Source organism: Betta splendens, chromosome 9, assembly GCF_900634795.4.
Source record: "Betta splendens chromosome 9, fBetSpl5.4, whole genome shotgun sequence".
In the NCBI taxonomy this organism is placed as follows: Eukaryota; Metazoa; Chordata; class Actinopteri; order Anabantiformes; family Osphronemidae; genus Betta; species Betta splendens.
This window is the reverse complement of record NC_040889.2, coordinates 29,399,960-29,421,532: the sequence shown is the minus strand read 5'-3', so window position 1 is coordinate 29,421,532 and position 21,573 is coordinate 29,399,960. Positions and strand designations below refer to the sequence as shown.

The 21,573-nt window shown below is 46.2% G+C and overlaps 3 protein-coding genes across 10 annotated transcripts; 1 reads left to right on the top strand and 2 right to left on the bottom strand.

Annotated features, from left to right (window-relative positions):
* Positions 1 to 906: 906 nt before the first annotated feature.
* On the top strand, positions 907 to 10,056 carry LOC114861744 (serine/threonine-protein kinase N2-like). 4 transcript variants are annotated; one of them, XM_029161298.3, is made up of 21 exons: positions 916 to 1,045; positions 1,247 to 1,295; positions 1,519 to 1,673; positions 2,535 to 2,686; positions 2,834 to 3,032; positions 3,705 to 3,815; positions 4,141 to 4,268; positions 5,350 to 5,493; positions 5,642 to 5,717; positions 5,802 to 5,982; positions 6,065 to 6,185; positions 6,416 to 6,453; positions 6,529 to 6,586; positions 6,654 to 6,745; positions 6,827 to 7,003; positions 7,079 to 7,141; positions 7,220 to 7,296; positions 7,395 to 7,537; positions 7,613 to 7,720; positions 8,065 to 8,145; positions 8,302 to 10,056. In XM_029161298.3, exons 3-21 carry the CDS (start codon positions 1,526 to 1,528, stop codon positions 8,503 to 8,505), a joined length of 2,301 nt encoding a protein of 766 aa, XP_029017131.3. In that variant the 5' UTR covers positions 916 to 1,045; positions 1,247 to 1,295; positions 1,519 to 1,525; the 3' UTR covers positions 8,506 to 10,056. The 4 variants fall into 4 exon arrangements, with proteins under 4 accessions (XP_029017134.3, XP_029017132.3, XP_029017130.3 ...); XM_029161301.3 differs by having other exon boundaries at positions 907 to 1,295; positions 4,147 to 4,268; XM_029161299.3 differs by having other exon boundaries at positions 907 to 1,295; positions 4,144 to 4,268.
* Positions 10,057 to 10,080: 24 nt separating this feature from the next.
* LOC114861747 (palmitoyltransferase ZDHHC12-B-like) lies at positions 10,081 to 12,814 on the bottom strand. 5 transcript variants are annotated; one of them, XM_029161309.2, is made up of 5 exons: positions 12,729 to 12,814; positions 11,869 to 12,002; positions 11,693 to 11,794; positions 11,383 to 11,549; positions 10,081 to 10,662 (listed from the first exon to the last, which is right to left on the bottom strand). In XM_029161309.2, the coding sequence occupies exons 1-5, from the start codon at positions 12,775 to 12,777 to the stop codon at positions 10,347 to 10,349; spliced, it is 768 nt and encodes a 255-aa protein (XP_029017142.1). In that variant the 5' UTR covers positions 12,778 to 12,814; the 3' UTR covers positions 10,081 to 10,346. The 5 variants fall into 5 exon arrangements, with proteins under 5 accessions (XP_029017142.1, XP_029017141.1, XP_029017143.1 ...); XM_029161308.3 differs by having other exon boundaries at positions 11,404 to 11,549; positions 12,430 to 12,787; XM_029161310.3 differs by having other exon boundaries at positions 11,443 to 11,549; positions 12,430 to 12,787.
* A 1,427-nt stretch (positions 12,815 to 14,241) lies between these two features.
* Positions 14,242 to 20,544, bottom strand: slc25a25a (solute carrier family 25 member 25a). The gene is made up of 10 exons (XM_029160235.3): positions 20,258 to 20,544; positions 18,696 to 18,822; positions 18,497 to 18,584; positions 18,304 to 18,415; positions 16,988 to 17,146; positions 16,319 to 16,471; positions 16,133 to 16,240; positions 15,881 to 16,048; positions 15,654 to 15,804; positions 14,242 to 15,524 (listed from the first exon to the last, which is right to left on the bottom strand). Exons 1-10 carry the CDS (start codon positions 20,417 to 20,419, stop codon positions 15,340 to 15,342), a joined length of 1,413 nt encoding a protein of 470 aa, XP_029016068.1. The 5' UTR covers positions 20,420 to 20,544; the 3' UTR covers positions 14,242 to 15,339.
* Between the last annotated feature and the right edge of the window lie 1,029 nt (positions 20,545 to 21,573).

The following is a 21,573-nucleotide window of genomic DNA, read 5'->3' as shown; positions in this document are numbered from 1 at the left end:
GACTAGATTAAAACATCACTTCACGTCTGTTTGTACTGATGCTGAGGGTCAGTGTAAGCAGGTGTGTTAGCTTAAGTGCTGCTCCACGTAGCTAATGTGAGCCTGAAGCTAATTGTATTGAAATGATATAATATGTGGTTTTAGCTATTTACAACCAATTCTGTTGTGTCCAGTAACATATTTTCTACTGTGAGACATAGATGTTTTTTATTAAGAGATTTTACAAACTCATTGAATGTAGCTATGACCTCTGATGACCGTCCTGACACCGTATGACATCATAGGATGAACAGATGCCTGATTGCAAGATCATTAGTTCCTCTGTAATACTAACTTTATCATCATTGTAAATGAGCACTAACTGCTTAACATCTCAGCAAAGGTGCTAGTTAATAAAGGGCTGGAATAAACAAAGCAGTTTAGCTAAAAGCTGGAAGACAGAGAAGCGTGAAAGTGTTTTTGTCCGAGACAAGTGAGGAATCACAGGATTTTAGCTGTGTCTTTCATTGTAAACGTGTCATAATTACTTGAAATCGATGCCTTATCTGCTTCAGGGCCAGTCTACAATGCACCACACAGCAAGCCTTGCGAGCATCTTCCTACGGCCGCTGCATCACTGCTCTCCTGCATACTTCCCTTCCTCCTGGATGCTGTTGCAGCAGCGACCAGTGTGGCTACTGATGTCTCCTGAGCGACGCACAGGGCTTCGCCCTGTCCCACAGAGAGCAGCAGAAGCTCTGCATTGGTCTTTTGGCTGGTGACAGCATATGGACATGTGGTCCTGCAGCGGCCAATGCCGAGCCCAGAGCAGGAAACCAGCACCGTGAGAGCAGCAGCAGCACTGGGGAGGAAGTCTGCCTTCGCCCTGCAGAAGGAAACATAAGAGAGAGGGAGGGAGGGAGGGAGGGAGAGAGAGAGACGGAGAGAGGAGGATTTGGTTACAGAGCGGAGGATCAGGATGCAGTGGGATGGGGATGCTGCGGAGGAAACTGCAGGCACGCAAAAACAAACAGAAGAACTAGCTGTGTGATCCAGGTCTCAAGATGTAGGAGCTGCATCAGAAGAGCCTTCAGTCAGAGTGTGTGTGTGTGTGTGTGTGTGTGTGTGTGTGTGTGTGTGTGTGTGTGTGTGTGTGTGTGTGTGTGTGTGTGTGTGAGCCCAGCGTAGCATCAGGAGACTTGTTGTGTTTCAAGGATAGTGAAGGTGCATAGGTGCAACCTGAGACGTCCCCTCTGCCTCCACACAGGATGATACATTAGTCCTCATTCAGCACGGAGTGACAGCATCCACCTGAGGTTAGTGAATTGCAAAGTCATGATGTGATTGTGTTCTTCTGTCCCACATCTTTCTTTGCTTCTGTTTTGGTTCATTATGGAAATGAGTTGCCTGCGTCTCTGTCAATTCAGATTTCTGATCCTCCGACACTTGTTAAACTGTGACTGTGTTATTTGCTCGTCAGTGAGCTGTCAGGGGAACGGCCTGGTGACGAAGTTTAGCCTGTTGTCTCTTGTTATCCAGGATCAGGATGTTGTCCACAGCTCAGCAGATGCTGCAGGACAGTCGCTCCAAGATCGAGCTGATCCGACTGCAGATTATCAAAGTCACCCAGGCTGGAAGCAGCAGCGTTATTAGTGATGATGGCAGCAACAGCCGCAACAGCGCCACTCATAAAGGTCAGACCTCTGGACCGTGAATCGGGCAGTTAAGTACACATATGGTAGCACGACCTTTTGGGTTTCATCATACAAGAAATGAGGATTTTCATCAGTATCTGTGCTTCTTTTATGTGAACGAGTTTGATAGCGACATGAAATCATCAAATGCTGTCTTTCACCACAAGCAACTGCAGCATCAACACATCCTTTACACCACTCACGAGTCTGGTTTCCAGAAGAGTAAAAAGGTTGCTCCGACCAGAAATCCCTCCAAAACCAGAGGTTAACTAGATAACAACATTAATTCCTCAGAATTATCTGATGAACTTTCAAATTGGCTTCCTGTGAAAGCTTTGGATTTGATAATGTCAAGATCAGAGATACTGATCAACAAATGAGGATTTCAATTAATTTCATTTCTACAATATTAGTGCTCATATCGAAAACCTGCATTGGTTGAAGCGTGTTTCCTGCCAACTGTCGTCTTCGTGGGTGTTTGTGTAGAATCAGAAGTGGAAAATGAAACCACTCTCACAGCATCAGAAGAGAACAGTAAATGCGACACATGAGTTTAGAGTGATTCGTTAAATGACTTAATAATATAAGACAAGTCACTGTATAGTCTCACCGGCCTCTTCACCTACTTTTCTACCCTCAAAGAATCAAATCCATCCTCACTCTGACAGGACATTGATTTCGCTTTTGTTTTGAGCCATTTCACTGCAGCTAAATGTGAAAACATGGATGTTTGATACGGAGTTAACGAGATGTGAACGTATTCTTATCTCACCATTCAAAAGTGTCATACTTTCTATATAAGTGTCAGCTAAATGCCAGGAACCTCAAACGTGTAATGCAGCGAAAAGGACTTTGTTCCAGGGGTTTCTCCTGTCGCTGTCAGTCCCATGGACGCTCATTTGGCAGAACTGCAGCACTACATGCAGAGGGAGACGGACGCCCTGGTGCTGGCTGAAGATGTGGTGAAGCAGCTGGAGGAGATCCCAACGCTGGACCACAAGGCCCTGGCTGAGGTGGGGCTCGGACATGTTTTCATCTGAAAGTGGATGATGTTCAGTTAAGGAAGACTTCAGATTTTGAAGTGTAGAATTATTTCACTCTTTTCTGACTCTTTCTGTCCCACGTTGTCAGACATAACACAGTGTCTCCGCTCCGTCCAGGCTCAGTCCCGTGTGCAGGAGTCGTCCCAGAAGCTGGACCTTCTGCGGCTGTCGCTGGAGAAATGTTTAAAGGAAAAGAAGCAGGAGTGCCTGCAGCCGCCCTCAGAGGCGACGCTGTGTCCTCACAGTCCCCCCTCTGAGCGCCCCGTGTCGGCCAGCTCTGCCTCCGTCTTCTCCATCAGACCCGCCTCCTTAACTGGTATCAACACAACACTGCCGTACGATCGGGTTATCCACGTGTTTAGACACAGACACAGCTTCTAATGGAAACACAACAAATGGTAGATCACATGACATTTTATTTAAATAGGTCTTTTAGAATTAATTGATTTATTGTAATTAGTGGCACATAAAATTCCTGCTGCTGTGCGGTTAATATATGTATTTATGGACCGACCTAATACTCAGCCCCGAGTCTGAACATGATTCACCATGTGCTGACCTCTGGCAGTGGATGATCACAACATGTAATCTGCTGGTTCTGGATGGTTCAGTTATAAGCTGGACTCTAACTGCATGAGGAATAAAAGAGACAAAAAAGCCCTTTGATGATGTAACACGGAGACAAATCCTGGAGTTGCTCTGTTGGCAGTGAGTAATGAGAGCGAGCCTCAGAGCAATGAAAACACTGGAGGCGATTTTCTGCTCTACAGCTGCTGACGCTACAGTGAAATGGAGAAAATGAGGATGTAAAAGCTCCTCGTTCAACTTCAGACAGGACTGATTAGTGGCTTGATTCCAAAGATTTATTCATGCTGACGAACGAAGGATTTCCAGTGTGGTCCTAAGTGAGGGGAACATCCTGGGCTTAAAGCGTGTCCATGTACATGAGGAGAAGACGATTGTGTTGAATTATGTGTTGTCTTTTCAGGCAAACTTGAAGTTCGACTTCTTGGATGTGAGGATTTACTGAATCCTCCGGGGCAGAAAAACCATGAAAACGATCCCACGGATGCTGCTCACACGAAGGACGAACCCTCTGGTACGAGGACACGTTCCAGCTCAGTGTCTTCCAGTTTGAACCTGACATCAGATATTATTTATCGCTATAAAGCTTAATGTGAAGGGTCACTGACCTCACATCCACACGATCTCTCAGAATCGCATCATTTCATCTGGTATCTGACCACATACACATCTCATACAGCTGTAACTGGTGCTAAAGCTTCATAAGACGCCAATTCATGAAGTTGCTGCTATAGGACCAGAACGAACAGCATATTTAAATGGCGATTTAGTCCAAATGTTGTAGCTGACACAGTCTAGACAGGTCCTTGTCACTGGCTGCGTTCACTGCCCCCCCGCAGCAGCAGCAGCAGCAGCAGCAGAGATCAGCGCGGTGCTCAGGCTGGACGGCAGAGTGGTCGGCCTGACGCGGTGGGCGGCCGCCAGCAGGCTGAGCTGGGATCAGACATTTAGCGTCCAGCTGGAACGGGTGAGTGACTGCGCTCGCTCTGCTGTACATGCACCATGACACGTCACACAGCCTGGAGACGTCCTTCTGATGCTGCTGCGTCCTACAACAACACATGCTTAGAGCCTCCCTGCTGCAGCAGTGTTTCCTCATTCTGGTCTAAAAACCCAGGAGGACTTGGAGCGGTGCTTCCTGTGCATGCGCTTTCCTTCCTGTCCGTCTCACACGATTAATGTGGAGAAAAAACGCTTCGGCAGCTTAAAGGCGGTCATGCAGATGCTGACGCGATGCTGGAAGCTGTCGTCAGAGGGCGAGATGTTTGTTGAAATGCAGCTGTGTGAGGGTTCAGATCAAACACCATCACATTGAAATGAGATGCTTTTACTCTTGGTGCCTTTGTCTGTTTTAGAGGGAAAACGCTCTCTAGGTTTATTGTTGTAGTTCTGCGTGTGCTCAGCAGGTGTCGCCCCAATGCTTCTCCATATGTGTTGATCCATCAGGCAGGAAGCCCCCGAATGCATCCTCACTCATTCATCAAGACTTTAGTGAGTTCCAGCTTCAGAGAGAGTGAGGAATCTACTGATCTGGTTTCAGATGAAGCTGTGATGTTCCTGAGATTATAGCAAAACATTTTTATGTAGGTTTATGTGTAAAGCACTGACATTAAATTAGGTTCTGGGCACTTTATATCTATAAACTCACACTGAGACTCACAAAAAGCCAGCAAGTTCTGTGATGAGTTCACTGTCTTGGCCTATTTTAGGACTTAGCAGCAGCAGCAGCAGAATTCTGAATGAGCTGATGGTGTTGTACTTTGTCAGGAAACCTAAAAAAAGACCAGACTAGTAAAAGCATGGCTCAGTCTGAACCTTGACGTCCTCCAGGAACAGTCGGATTGTGTTCAGGCTCTGACTCGGTCTCCAGAGCAGGTTGCTGTCATTCCATGGTTTCAGACTATAAAGAGCTTTAAGGAGCAGAGCAGAACACAGAGCTGTACTCGCAGCAGCTATCACACGTGTAACATGTGAACTACGGCTGCAACAGTAGATGGAGCTCAGCACAAAGCTAAGAACGACTTTCTCCTGTGTCTAACTGTTGACAGTCCCGTGAGCTGGAGGTTGGTGTCTTCTGCCGGGACCACAGCTCTATGTGTGCGGTCAGGTTCCTGCGACTGGAGGAGATGATGGACCGCCCGAACCAGGAGCAGAGGTTCAGCCTAGAGCCTCAGGGCCGCCTCCATGCCAAGGTGCACACATGCAGTGTCAGTCACAGCCACGGTCACATCACACCACAGCCAAACGTCCTGCATGGTTACATGAATGATAGTGAACAGATCCCGCGGTCACTTAACTGCAGAAACACAAATCAGTGCCCATAAAAATCTCATTTTACAGCTCAGATTCGTGGACACGTTGATTGAGCGGCAGCCGAAACTCAGACGTCAGCGCTGCATCTTCACTAAAGAGAGAGGTAGCGTGGGCAGGTCGGGGCCGGCGGCTTCAGGCTGTTCAGCCTGTGGCGGTGCCAAAAGCGCGTCCCTGTGTGTTTCCTCAGGGAAGAACTTCCTCCGAGCCGCGCAGATGAACATGAACTTCGCCACGTGGGGCCACCTGATGATGAGCGTCCTCCCTCGCTACAGCACCTTCAGCACCTTCAGCTCGTCTCTGTCCTCAGCGCCCGACGACACCTCGCATCCAAAAAGCTCGGGCCCTCGCGCCACCACTGCACTGCCAACGTCAGGAATGATCTGAGCCTCATAAGCTGCGATTCGTGGCGGCTGCAACTCAACCCTGTTGTCTGTCTCTGTACGTCTGCAGTGAAGCTCCAGTTATCACACTCAGCATCAGTGTGGATCATTCCTGTCCCACAAGCCCAGAGCCCGGACACCAGCCTCCAGCTGGCAGATCGCCCTCTGTGCCAGCGCTGCAGGAACATGTGGTAAACTATGACTGATGACGATGATGAAGTCACATGCAGTAAAAAAGACTGAGTTGGCCACGAAACGTAAAGTGAGATTGTGGCCTTGTTTGGTAAACACATGTTTACCACATGTGTAGGTTAACGTCATAACGTCTCTATCTGCTTCTGTGCACTTTGTTCTGCTACACAGAAAAACACACCCCAGGTGATCAGAACTGAAGTCTAACTTACGTTGTGTTTATTCACAGTCATCGATCAACAGCACCGGAGGAAGTCAGGACCAAAAGTAAACGCACACACAAGCATCCAGATGCCACCTTCATGTCACAGGAAGGAAAGACAGCTGTTTTCTTTGTTTCAGGATGCACATGGAGGACTTCAAATATCTTGCTGTTCTGGGCAGAGGACACTTTGGGAAGGTAACACTTCACTTGACCTTCATCTTGTGTTCGTCCTCAGTTGATGCGTGTTAATGTTTGGGTGTAGGTTCTGCTGGCTGAGTTCAGACAGACGGGGAAACTGTACGCCATCAAAGCCTTGAAGAAGACGGACATCGTGTCCCGTGATGAAGTAGACAGGTGGGTTCAACCTGGAGCCTCTACATCCTTGGCTCAAGGGCAAACAAGGCCTCGCTAAGTCAGTCCTACGTCTTCCTGCAGCCTCATGAGTGAGAAGAGGATCTTTGAGATGATCAATGCCTCACGCCATCCTTTCCTGGTCAACCTCCACGGCTGCTTCCAGACCAGCGAGCACGTCTGCTTCGTCATGGAGTATTTACCAGGAGGCGACCTCATGATCCACATCCACAACGACGCCTTCAGCGAGGCCCAGACCAGGTCGCTGGCAGACTGGACAGAAGATGGCCTGCATGTGAGGGGGGCACTGTGTGAACATGTTTGCTGTGTTCCCAGGTTTTACTCGGCGTGTGTCCTGCTGGGTTTAGAGTTCCTGCATCTCAACAGGATCATCTATCGGTAAGGCCACGCCGGCCGGCGCAGCGGCAGCTCCTGCGCCCCGGCCTTAGTGCGATCACACTGTGCTGTCGTCTGCAGGGACCTCAAGCTGGACAACCTGCTAATGGACGCAGACGGCTTCGTGAAAATCACAGACTTTGGCCTCTGTAAAGAAGGTGAATTGACACTTCTTCTTCAAAGTAACCAGCAGCATTCACACCGCGCTGGTTTGCGGCGGTCTAATCTGCCTGTGGCGATGCCACCTTGTCGGCAGGGATGGGTCATGGAGACCACACGTCCACCTTCTGCGGCACTCCTGAGTTTCTGGCTCCAGAGGTCCTGACAGACGACACCTACACCCGAGCAGTGGACTGGTGGGGGATGGGCGTCCTCATCTACGAGATGCTCGTGGGAGAGGTTGGAACACGTGAACAGTGTGTGTTTGGGCTGTGGGAGGAGGTTTGAATCTTCAACGCTGCCTCTTTCCTCTAGTCTCCTTTTCCGGGTGAGGATGAGGAGGAGGTGTTTGACAGCATCGTCAACGATGACGTGCAGTACCCAGCTTGTCTCCCTCCCGATGCCATCTGCATCATCCAGAAGGTAATGGCCTGTTCTGATCGCTGCCTCTTCTGAGCTCACAGGAACGAGAACCGTGCCGAACACATCTGGAATATTTGGCCGTGATCAAAACTTCCTGTTCCAAAGTGAAGATCAGCTCAATTGAGCTTTAGGCTTTTGACCGGACCTCATTCTCTAAAGCTCATGTTTTTTGTTCTTACTGTTTTGTTTTATTATTATACTTGTGTTCTTTTTCTTTTTGAACAGAGCTGCTGCAGTGCAATGATTCTTGGACCCTCAGATATTTTGTAGGGTTTAGTGACCTGCTGCGTTGCTCTCATTGTTGAGACCTCAGCTGGTCCAGTAACTTTATCGTGTGTCTGCAGCTGCTGAAGAAGAATCCTCTGAAAAGGCTCGGGTCTGGAGAGAAGGACGCAAACGAGGTGAAAGGGGAGAAATTCTTTGAGGTACGTTTTACGTTGAGGACCTTCTCATTAAAGGGTTCAAAGCTCTGAAGCTGTGCCACCACTGTGTTTATGATCAGGTCTGAGTGCAGGATTCACACAGTGAACCGCAAACAAGAACGGGAAGGAGCTTCTGTCTTACAGTATGTTGTCTTGCAGACCATCGACTGGGAAGCTCTGCTGGCCAAAAAGGTCCGACCCCCGTTCCTGCCGTCGATCAAAGAGTCCGTGGACGTCAGTAACTTCGACAGTGAGTTCACACAGCTGCAGCCGGTCCTGTCGCCTCCCTCCAAGCCCTGCAGCCTCTCTGCCGAGCAGCAGGACGCCTTCGCAGACTTCGACTTCTGCGCCCTGCACGGGTGAGACGATGTCAGGCAGAGGCAATTCTTCCTTTATGGAGTCCGAATAAAAACCTAAAACATCACACAGAATTAAACACCGGACGTCTGAGCAGTAACAGACAGAAGATAGATCCCAAACACGACGTTTCCCACGCTGGTCTCACAGTTCTGGACGAGGCGGCGGCTGCTCTCACCAGCATCCACTCGTCTTTTACTGGAGTCAGCCTGCTCCTGCTGTTACCTTTATTTACGGGGTCTGGTCAGCTGAACGTGACCAACAGGTAGAGCTAACGTCATAGCATCTACACACAGGATCCTTGAAGAGTGGACGAACAGATGCACTGTTGTTTCCTTTTTCTACGTTTTTACCCACATTCATGAAACTGATCTTTTCAATGTTGTCTAATATTTTATATACTATACAACCAACTATTAAAAAACTCAATGGTCGGAGCAGGATTAAAAAGATGCTTCAGATTTAACGATAATGATGCAGTTCACTACTGCATTAACTACTACTCTGTAGTTAATACCATAAAACAAGACTTGTATTAACTTAAACTACTTAATGGAGCTTTGACTCACGGTTCTGCTGTAAACCCAGAGGAGGATGCTCCAGGTTTGACATTGCGTTTGCGTGAGAAGTGGTCTATTCGCAGCCTCTTCAAGTGTCCTGTGTGACAGGTGGAGTTTGCTTGGTGGCCTTTGCTCATTGCATTGATTTGATACTCCTTGCGAGGTAACGTCTGTGCTGCCATTTCTATGCATCACTGTGACAGGCTTCCCCACTGCCTCGACCAAACAACCCCAATCTGGTTGAAAAAACATAATGACTCCAGAAGGGTTCCACGTCTTTGTCACATCATACCTCAGAAGAAACGTAACCTCCTCATGTTCACCCTCCTCCAATTGTTCCCTGTTACAGTAGAAGTGCATGGCACCGTGGTGATTTTGTGCACTAGACATCCTGTAATCGCTAGCAGTATAAATGAAGCCATAGAGACGCTAACATAGCCATAAAGTATCTGTTTCATTTAGCACGTGACATTCTGTAATACGATGAGAGAATAAGAGAGGAAGAGGGAAGCGTAAATCTGATGCTTCCTTCACATCGCTTCATAGTGTACGCGTAGAGTCACACTGACAGATTACGCATGTTACACTTGAAACTTGGCTTTAGAATAAATGCTGACACGGGCAGAGCTGGAGACTCACCACTCACGCTGAGGAGGCTGCTGGTGATGGCGTGATGTGGAGGAAGAGCAACAGAAATGCTTTGTACACAAATGGGTCCCAAACCCAATGGTCAGCTTCTGTTTTTTTTACCGATGTGTCCTTGAGCAAGACACTGAGCCGTCCACCTGCTCTGTAACCGATCGTCAGCTACATTAGTTGAATGTAACAACCAGCCGGTGTTGTTTTAGCCCTTTACGTTGATGCTGCTGAATGTTACACGCTACTCGTGTCAGTGCTGTAATCATGTATTAACGCGACCTGACGGGCAACGCCAGTCTATAATGAGCATATCAGCAGTGTCTAAGTCCTTGTTGTCAATAAATCCAAACCCAACTAACGCAGTGAAAAATGTTTGGCTCTGTTACAGTTCAACACATTTTAATCACTCATCATCATCATTAGTACGGGGGTCGTCGTGTCCTGAAGAAGAAAACACTGACCCTTTCATTTCCTGTCAAACGTCTGATGATTCTCCAAGTCAATTACTCCTGTTTAACTTTAAAACGTAGTGGCATTAAATTTGAGCTACGAGACGTTTGAGGCTGAGGTGAGGCGTCGTTTTTGTTTTCATGCATAAATGTTGCATTAGTGCTGAGTCACCGAGACAAGGTGAAGGCTATGCATCCTTCAAGCCTCATTCTGGCTTTGCTTGTGGTACATTTGCTCCCACATCACTGTCCTACAGATGCAGAAGAAGTCCCACAGGTTGCACAAGACTCCTCTGTCAAACGGGTTCTCCTCGTGTCCACAGTTCTTCAGGTACGAGATCCTGTGGCGCGCCATGAACTCCCAGGTGGTGCAGTTGATGGAGACTAGGTAGAGATGGCAGCCCAGCAGCACCACCACCACCACAGAGAAAACCCCCACGACGCCCAGCGCCGCCAGCAGGAACCCGTTCACTCGGAACCACAGGTCCCACGAGTCACTGGCTGAAATTCCAGACCTGAAACGTCAAAAGAGTGGTTGGTTACAATAAGCTCGACACGGTTCAGGATGTCGTCCCTAACTCAGCCAAGGGGAAAATGTTAGACAGCTGTTTCCTCCACTGTTTTAGCCCCATTTCTTCTACTGATTACGTTGTGCCTGTTAATCTAGAACTGTGTCACATTAGCTGGGTCATCATTTAAAGAGAAGCTGTTGACCTGATTTACTACAGATTAAAGAAATAAACAATATGTTGATATAAAGGTCAGTTCTGCCAAATCAAACACAGGCGTGTGGCTTGAAAGCTGGTGGGTGAACTTTGTCACCATTTTTAAAACTAGAGAAAAACTAGAAAACAAGTTCAGGGGGATGGATCCCCTGAAGTAGCTCAACATAGGTGGATCATTTTACAAAGATAAAGCAAAAGCAATAAAGAGATTAAAATGTCATGTTTTCTAACGTTTGAGCCTTAGACCTGTGGGATGTCAGAACTTTGACTGAAGAAGCAGGAGAAAACAATTTAGACTAAAGCCTCCTAATAAAGACCTGCCTGTATGATTTCATTAAGGAACAACCAACACAGACCAGCTGATGGGTCTGCGTTTACCAAATGTAAACAGAACAGTTCATCAATACACTGGTGTTCTGTATCATTAATTAGTGGTAGTCGTGTACTCAGACATTGTCCCCACGGTTAAACTGGTGATTATTCAGCAGATAATATGGTGTGTAGACACACAGAGCAATGTGAAGAGCCCACAGCAGAGCGAGCAGCTGCACCAGCAGGTAGACGACGAACCAGCGGTGGTTCCTCTCTCCCACACAGTTCTCGATCCAGGGGCAGTGGTGGTCGAAGCGACGAATGCAGCGTTTGCACGTCTGACAGTGCTTCGCTCTCATGGGCTGCTGCTTGAGACCGAGACAGAAGGAGAGAGGCAGAGATGGGGTTTATACTGGGAAACCCCCTTTAGGTGAACACCAGACCAGTAGCAGTCAGAACTACGTGAAACCACTACTGGTTTCTCTTAATGAATGGGATCATTGATCACCTGCAGCAGGCAGAACCCACAGCGCCGCAGCCGATGGGTTGAAGTCTGAGGAATCATCAGATCCTTCTCCTCATCTGACGTCTGGAGATCCTGCACGACAGACTTATGTGGGTTCATCTCGCTGAACTGCAAACACACTTTTTATGTGTCTTCTAAGTTTTGATAGTTCATCTTACCTCAACAGTGTCAGTGAGAACGAAGCCAGGGTCCATTAGAGAAACAGCAAAGTAAAACAGGACCGACAGCACGACCACGAGGAAGAACAGCACTGGCAGCAGCAGCTCACCTTGTTCTTCATACCTGCGCAGATCTGCACAGACACAGCAGAGGTCAGGGCCAAATCCCCTTCTCTGGGTGGGAGTCATTTATGTCTGGACACTCGTGTCAAATCTTTATTGTCAGACTTTGTAAAGTTCAAAACCCACTCAAAAGCATGTTAATAATTTCAAAAAAGAACTATTAGACTCAAATATATGAATACTGAATATATAAATCTACATAGATAACTTCAAATAAGCCCCATCATTAGAAGCTGCAGCATTTAAGAGGTGACTACATAATTTAAACGGTCTCGTGATGCAGTTGTAAGTTGTAAGAAATTCCTAAAGTGTATTAGAACAGACAGTAAAGAATAGAATATAAACACTAAACCAGAAAAACGGGAACAAACTGCGTCTAGGTGTAAAAAGTAAGTAACATTGCATTTTTAATAGCTGACGATGTTTGGGTGAACGTACCGGTGTCGTGCAGGAACAGTATGAGGGTCACGACCCACGTTAACAAAGTGTGTGAGGCCCGAACCAGAAACCCAGTCCTGAACATGTTCCGCACCATTTTACTGCATTTGATTTGCGCAACTGCTAACTGCTAGCTGAATGCTAACACGTCGATTTTTTTAAAATCGGACGTAAATTAAACTAATCTATACAACATCAATGACATCCTAAGCTTAAGGAGAAGTAAATTATGCATTTATCATGTCATCGTGCAGCTGACTACAGAAGTAAACGTGCAATATAGTGTTTTAATACTGTGCTGTTTTGCTTTTCCTGGTGCGTCAATTTGTGGACGTACGGAAGCCGCATAGGACAAAGTTCTCAAAAGTCAAACTACAACAAAGCAGCAAACCAAAGTGTTTCTGTGAAGAAGGATGAACATGAGAAAATTTATTTTTCAATGTTACTGGACTCGAGACACAAAGTTTTTTTTTTACTTTTAGCCAAATCCACTGCAAAGTGAAAGAACTGTAACTAATCTTATGGTGCAATTGGAACTTACAGTGTGTTAGACAGTGGTCACAGTGATCCTGGCTGAGTTGTTAAAAGTTTGTGATGTAGTGTTTGTGATCATCATATTCTATGATTCATATTCAGGCCAATTTGCTGTGTCCTTGTTCAAGGTTACAACAAAACAATGCATATTTAAAAGTTAAATCTCAGTTAAACTGTATCAGTTAATAAATCAACTGTATTGTGAGGAAGAATGTAATCGCCTGCTTTTGATCTCCCCTCAGCCCGAAACCAGTTTCTAGAAACCGAGACAACGTTTCGTAGAGAAGCTGACACGGTTCTGGGAATGTGTAAAGGTTTTTATACCCAAAGAAATTAATACTTCACTTAATTTGAGGAAACAATTTTAGGTGGACATAATAAACTGAAAGGTTGTTTTTGCAGTTTGAAGTATAAAGTCAGCTCTACTGGATCCGTGTGATTCTAGTTGACACAAAGCTTCAGGTCTGTAAACACACCAGAGTTGGTGCACATCCACACAAGCAGCTGGACTGTAGGCATCCGATTTCCTCCAACCAAACATAATGAAAAAGAATTTCTTGGAACCAGGTCCTCACAGAATAACAGGCCACCATAGATGTGACCACATGAAGCTGTTCCCAGCATTCAGCAGAGTCACAGGATGTTTACATGTAAGAAGTTAATTTGTTTCAAGCCAAATTGTTTTTCACAGAAAATCATTAAAAGCCTTGAGGCCACTGTTGAGTTCCTTTACTGCGTAACAAATAGTTTTACAGTAGAAGTTAATAAACAAACTGTTCATCTGCTGACAAATAAAACTGAAACGCTCTTTACACAGGATCAAACAGTCAGAGCTTCTTTGATGGTTCAGTTTTGCAGACGTTACAACACAGACACTAAACTAAACCTCCCATCTCAATGTGGGAGATCTGACATCACAGCTTTACCACCACCCAGAGCTTGTTCTATATAATCTGAAGGTTGAGTCTCCTTCAGTTTGAAGAGGCCACTTGGAAGGTGGTGAAACGTTTTTTACTGAAAAGAAAAAAAACAGTTGACGTGACTCAACCTTTAGACTATTCAACCTGGATGATGAGGACCTCCAGCGACTTGTTCTTTATAATTTTATTATCTCATTAGACTTTAACTGGGTCCAGTTTAACTCCACATGGAGACCAATGCACAGACCCACTGACACACCAGTTCTAGGACCTGTCTGCTTCACATGCGACTAACCGCACCAGCTGATCTCAGACCCGTTGCTAAATGAATCATGAAGAATGAAACAAGTCCACAACATTTCCAAGAATTGACATTTATTTGTGGTCCTTTAAAAACATTAAAACTCTTTATAGTTAAATATTAATACCTGGATAAAGGACATTCATTCAGAGGCCCTTCAGAATATGTTAAAGTGCATTATGTTGCTCATGTTTTTCACGACCTCGTCCTCTGAGCAGATGTGAAAACACTCTGTCCTAAACCTGAGGTGAACATTAAGACAGTTCTACTTCTATCAGAAAAAGGCAACTAGAGAACTGTCTCTCACACACACACACACACACACACACACACACACACACACACACACACACACACACACACACACACACACACACACACACACACACACACACACACACACACACACACTTTCTGAAACCAAGCTACAGAAGCGAGTCACAAGAGCAAACTCAACCTTGACAATTACATTTAGTGTTTGACAGCCAAGCGCTAAGACACAAGCAGCATCAACATTCAGATGACTCCCAACGCATTTTAACTAAACTTCTGCACCGTGTGAGGACAATTACATTGAACTGTATTCAACTTGTGATGTGCATCATACAACCAGCTGAGTATTAAAGGTCTTCGCCCAATAAAATAATAAATATAGGACGGAAATAAATAAACCATACAGTCATTTAGGAAATGTTCTAAGCCATCCATTCACAGGGTGAGAGCCCACATCCACATGTGCAAAACCTCCAATGTCTTCTACAGGCAGAAGAAAACTGCATAAAACGCTGATTAATGCTTAATCTGCAGGGTTCAAGTCCTGGTGATGCAAAAACTAACTGAAGTTTGCAGTTTCACACCAAGCAGCAACAAAACAATTTTGGTCCTTGATTTACATTCGATCACATCCCCTCAGTATAAATAGCAGCAGTCACACGGACAGACTGAGCTCACAGAGTCCAGATCCTCCACCTCAGCCTCCAACCTTCAGTGTCCCTTCTTAGATTTCGTCAGCTGACATTCACAGAATGAGAAGACTCCACGAACCCCGAGGGGCGTTAAAGCTCCCTGGGATTCCCTGTGGCAGTGGGGGTGGGGGGGTCAGTAGTGGTAACGTTAGGGGGTGGAGGAGCCTTAGAGTCAATAAGAGGACGGGTTTCAGCGCGATGTGACTCCCAGCTGCGTTTTCAGGTGCTCGTACACCACGTAGCTGATGCTGACGGCAGGGATGACTTTCAGAAAGTTGGGAGCCAGGCCTCTGTAGAGCCCCGCCGGGCCCTCGGTCTGCAAGATGTGCCTGAAGAGACCCGACATGGTGACCTGCTGGTTCCCCTGAGTTACAGCTGTGAAAGACGAAAATAAAAGAGGTGTAAACAAAACAAACATTACTGTATGTGAACAATACACACACCACATCCGACATAAATAAAAAACAAAGAACTGACACGCGACATTCAGAGCCGAACTCTCACCTTGTGCTTGCATGCGGGTTCGGATCAGAGCCAGAGGATAACTGGACAGTTGACCACAGGTGCTGGAGACTGTACCGCAGGCCAACAGGACCAACACACTGGGCTCAGAGCCGCTGGTGCCGTACTGCTGCAAGTAGCGGTTCTTCAGAGTCTGAGGAGGGGAACGATAAGACGTGAGATAGACACAAACATTGCTGAGCTTCTGTTCACAGTGAAACACTGCTCACCTCGTACACGGCCAGGTCGATGCCGGCGTAGGGAATGATGCCCAGCATGTTTGGGACGTAGCCTTTGTAAAATGCTCCAAGTCCTTCTCTCCTGAAAATCTGCTTTGCACAGTCTGAGATACCAGAGTACTGCCCGGTCGTCCTCAGAGCAAGCCGGGTTTTCAGAACCTGGAAACAGAGGAAAGACAACATCAGCGACCCTTAGAAATCACCTGGAAGCGAGTAATTTCAACGCCCACAGCCGACAGTCACCTCCATGGGGTAGATGGTACTCTGGGCGATCACTCCGGCCAGAGAACCTGCAACGAAGCGCTCCAAGATGGTCAGCGCCTCCTTGTCGGTGCCGATCAGACGTTTAATCTAGAGAAGCCAGTAGGAAACGAGTTAGTGGACATCAGGAAAAGCAGCCAGTAAACGAAGCCAGAGCCACGGTCCTACCTGCTCGTATGCCATGAACTTCAGAGCCGACTCGGGGGCGATTTTGATGACGTTGATGCCGTTGCCTCTCCACAGTGACCTTGTGCCGCCCTCTTTGATCATCTGCATCAATCCACTCATGATGCACATGTTGTTCGTTCGAGATCCATAAACCTGAAACAAGAATAGGATTCAGATCATGTCTGAGCTGGCAGAGATCCAACCAGTCAAGCTGGTGCAAGTTTCATTTAATTTGTTGGGAAAATATCCAAAGCGAATAATCTAAAAAGTCATCAGGGCTCAAAGTCGACACCTCTGACCCAAAGTCGACTTTCCACATATCAGCTGACGCACATCATGGTCATTGACACAGATCCATAATCTGAACAGTTAACCTTCGTCCCACTGAGGACTGAGGATTACGCAGTCGAGGGTGTGAAGGCTACGGGTACAAGTCATTGGCTCAGACAGTCCCTTACACACGTCTCTGGATCATTAACTCATTTATGACAGTTACACAACTTGGACTTGAGCAAATATTCAGGTATCGACTGGCACAGTCTGTGTCCCAGATATCAGGGTAGATAAGAGTCCTCGCCTGTCTCCTGACAGTGAGTCCCAGAATGCTCAGGGCCCCGAGACTCAAACCCTGCTGCAATAGATGAATAGAAGCTGGTTCAGGCATCTTACCTGCATCATGACTTTGAGTCTATCCAGGGGGGCGGTGCAGGTCCTGGAAACAGCTCCAGCAACGCCACCTGCAACCAGGTGCCTCCACCACATCCCAGTCTGCTTCTCCTCAACGGTGAACTCATCAGGCACCATCAGGTTTTCACCCACATCAAATATCTGCCAAAAACAACGGGCATAAATTTAGGAAACTAAATTGATTGGGAGGAAACAACAGACTACAATGTTTATTAACCTTTTATTCTCACCAGGTAAAATAGATAAAACTACAGCTTTGCTTAACACGTGACTATGGCTTGACAGTGTGTCATCATTCTCCTTTCCCACAGCAACGGTCAAACCATGCGGCTATGTGTCACCGAGCACCGGATTTTACAGCATTGCTCCGGATTATAATAGTATTCAGTCAATAATAGACACACAACACTACTTTGAAATGTGAGCTGTACACTTTTGTTCAGGTAGATGAAGGTCAGAGAACATGAGTCAGACAGTATAGATAGGTTTGTAGTGACACGGGTCAGGGGCAGAGTGGATGGATCCAATCTTGTACTTGTGGATCTCTGCCAACTCTGCTGACCTCGTAACAAAAGTTGCTTTATTATATTATTCTTCACATTTTGTATTGCTGAGCTACATAAAAATTCCAAGGAACTATTTATTTAATAGTTAGGCCCAGTTACATAACCGTGGTCATAAAACCTATTGCTCTGCCCTAATTAGCAGGATTCAGGAGTCTCCTCCTGGTTTGTGGAAAGTTCCAGGGTCGAGCACCGGCTCTGCTGTGGAACAGAAACGAACACCAAACGCTTCATTTTCTGCATCCTGAAAGGATCCGGCAGGTTTACGTTTCATTAGCAGCCAGGCGGCCCTTCGTGGGCCTCCTGTCTGGGGCAGCTCTAGGTCTATTCCTGGCCCTGGGTCAGAATCCTAAGTGTAATGTGCCAATCTGCATCTGCTGGGCTCATTAGCTGAAAGGGCATGGATATAACTCCTCACACCAGATCACGCTGTCCTCCTGCGGGAGCTGTGCTACATTACTTCAGCCTCCACCTGCCCTGGATGACCGCTGCTCTCCCTTTACGTAACAGTCAGACAAACTGTCTAATCCTTCCAGTATAATCCCTCTACAACGGGAACAATTCCTTTCACAGCCTAATAGGGCTTAATTGCTGACGCATGGGCTGTGATGAAGCCTTTCAGGGAAAATCAAAGTTGAAGACCCACGCAGACGTTACATTATACACTGTTCTTTACTGTAAAACAGTGAAACAAAGACGAATGATTCACAGTTTGCCTATGAATACAGAACTGACCGTGGAGTGTTTCCAGTACAGGATGATCTCAGGAATGTTCTCTGTCTTTTCCACCATCGGATAATTGCTCCAGTCGCTGCTGCTGATTGTTATCATTCCATTTTTATCCATGCTATAAAAAGACAAAGCACACGACTTAGAGCTGCACCTCAATCAAAAAAAGTGCCAGACTTTAGCGAAGTAAGGAACTTACCTTTTAAGGGCTTTCTCTGCATGTTGCAGAGAGATATGCACACCAAGGTCATGAAGAGACTGCACCAGCTCTTTGGGACCAACACAGCCTAAAAAGGAAGAGACACAATGTAAGAACAGGTCTCTGTGATAGCTGTATTGCTGACAAAGCAAAAGATGAAGTCAAAGAGGGTCTCACAGCTGGGTCCTAAGTCTCATACCTGCATTCTTCTTGTCGAGACTTTTCACCACAAGCTTCAGGTCTTTCTCATAGTCCTGGAGATAATGAACAAACTCCTCAAACTCCAGCTGGACATCAGAGTCATGTTCTTCCCTTTGTAAGGTTTTCTGAAAAGGCAAGAAAAAAAGTCATGCCAATGAAGGTTAGATAAAGGTTTTCAAAGCTATAAGTTTATTAGCACAAAGCTACAAATACAATGCGTTTTTTTCCCAGTGTCTACACAGGAAGAACTCCTGGTTGTGGGACAAGATGACTTGCTGCGGTGGTATGCAGATGAGTCATCTTCATAGATGCACAAAGACACTTAAAACTGTACAGTTACGATCCAAGAATGAGCGCAACTGTACAGAATTTGACGTGTCCTGACCCGTGTTGTACCTGCAGGACAGGCTCATGACCCACTTGCCAACCACAGCACCCTTTGAATTCTTGAATTGCTTGCATCTCCTCTATTGGGCAGTAACTCCTCACACTGGCTGACCTGCCAAGTGCTTTAATCTCACCTAAGCTCAAACCTCCTGAGCTAAAACTAGACGAGGACACTGGCACACTAACGGGCCAGCCCTGATACACGACCCGGTGTCCACAGACATATGACTGCAACGAAACACCTCAGAACACTGCAGCCTACAACCACGCACACAAGTGCATGACAGTGACTTGCAGCAGGGTCACCCAGGCCAAGAATTCACAACACGGAACCTCTGCAGGGGTTCGCGTCACTGCTCCTTTCACTGGAAATGTGAAAACAAAGTCAGAAACCAGTAAAGCATTTCAGGTGTTCTTACATCTGACCTTGCCTCAAGTACCAACCAATACCAACAAATGAGATCACTTCAAAACCAGGTGTGATTCATCAGTTTGTGAGAAAAAAGTCAAGCATTAAAAAACCTGATGACGAGCAGCAGTAAAGGACAATGTGTGTTTATATGACATTAAAGAATGTGAACTTACATAATTACCAGGGGCGTTGAGCCAATTAAGGCTTGTGTTCTACACAATGATTTGAGGGAGAGCTCTAGAACATGCAATACAATAAATATGATTTTTACCATTTGCAGATTGCACACCTAATTTTACGCATAAAACAAAATTTGAATTTTAGTCTTTTTAGTCATTTTATTTCACAAGTTTAAAAATCAGCTTTCACCACAGACATAAAAACCCTCTACAGCGCAAATAGCAGGAATTCCTTTTTAGGGTGGAATTTCTCGTACACGTGACTGACGCGCCGGTTCCAGCGAACTGAAAATTTTCCACGGTAAACTAACTCAGTCAATCGGCAAGTTTGTATTTTCATACACATGTAGGTTAAATTGTCTTAGACTAAAAGAACACTCGGAAATTCCAGGTAACCAGATTTTCTCGCAACGACCGGACAGTTCTGCGGCCTAGTCGTTAGGCTTCGCTAACCGATGCTAATGCTACCGGCGCCCAGAATTCACTGGCGGCCACAGTACAGAATAAACGGAGTGGGTCTAAGGACCGCGGGTGGGCTTATTGAAAAGCAGGAAAGTTTCGGATGATCGTAATTTGTCTCACCTTCCGCCATTTCTGGTAGGTCGAAAACTCCTGTGACGGCAGCAACACACTCAGCTTGTTGAAGAGCGACTTCAGCTCCGACGGGAGTCCGTTAGATTCGAAATACTCCACTTCAACGGGGTCCGAGTTAGACACGGGCACGTAAAGGCACAGACCGAGCATGTTCGGCTCCGGAGAATTAAAAGAAACTACAATAAATAAATAAATAGCACGCCGCCAACCTCAGCTTCTTAAGGAGATACTGAAAAGCCGGCAAAGAAACGCAGGCTCTAAATGTGTAACGAAGTCACGCCCCTTACGGGAATACATCTACGACATTGGCTATTTGACGTCATTTTACTACCGACCAATCACTGACGCCGCCCATTGAAGGGCTCGACCCGGCCCCGCCTTCTTAGGCGTAAAGAATGGGGGGGGGGGGGGGGGGGGGGGGGGGGGGGGGGGTAATTCTCCAATTATCCATCGTTTTTCATTCTGCATGTGAAATTGAGACAAATCTTCTTTGTTGTTTCATTTGAACCGCGGAACAAGCGGCCACACGGACCGACTGTTAAATAGACATGCGCAGATAACTCCTTACGCGTTGCCTCAACAAACTGCTATTCACAAGGTGACCGACAACAAATACACAACTTTATAACGTCAATAATGACAAGTCTTTAGCTTTTTTAGCTTTTCTTAAACAAACAGAAGAACAATAAACTGAATTTATGATAAAGAAATTAATACAGGTAAAAAAAACTGAAGACATTTAGCAGCTCCACTTAGACGTGCAAGAGAAGTGACATTAAAAACACGACGACCTGCGTGTTTCCAAAATAAACAGCTTTAGTCTTTGCCTCACGCATGAGGTTGCATGTTGTCATCAGGTTCAGAGCCACAGCAGTTATCAATCATGTAGGCGATCCAGTCATATGTGATTAACAAAGAGGATGAAGTTTGAGAACATTTAATTCATTTGTAATGTTTTTGCCTGAGAAACTACTTTAAATTCCAGAGAGTGGGATTTGTCCGTTGTTACTAAATGACCGTGTTTGGTTTAGTTTTGCAACCAGGTGAACTCAAACTCAATCACAATACGTGTCATACATAAAACAACTGGCTTTACTCTCATGGCGAATTTGTCCTGCAGGACAAAGGCAGACTCACCCGAACAGGCTCCCCCATCAATAAAAGCTAAATCAGCTTGTTCTTATGTTGTTCCTGCCTCATGTTTCACTTGGCACCTAAACACACTTTATGCAGATTTGACCTCTAGATCTTTTATTCCTGCAGCTTCTAAAAACCTAAAGGGGTCTTGTTCTCATTCTGCACCT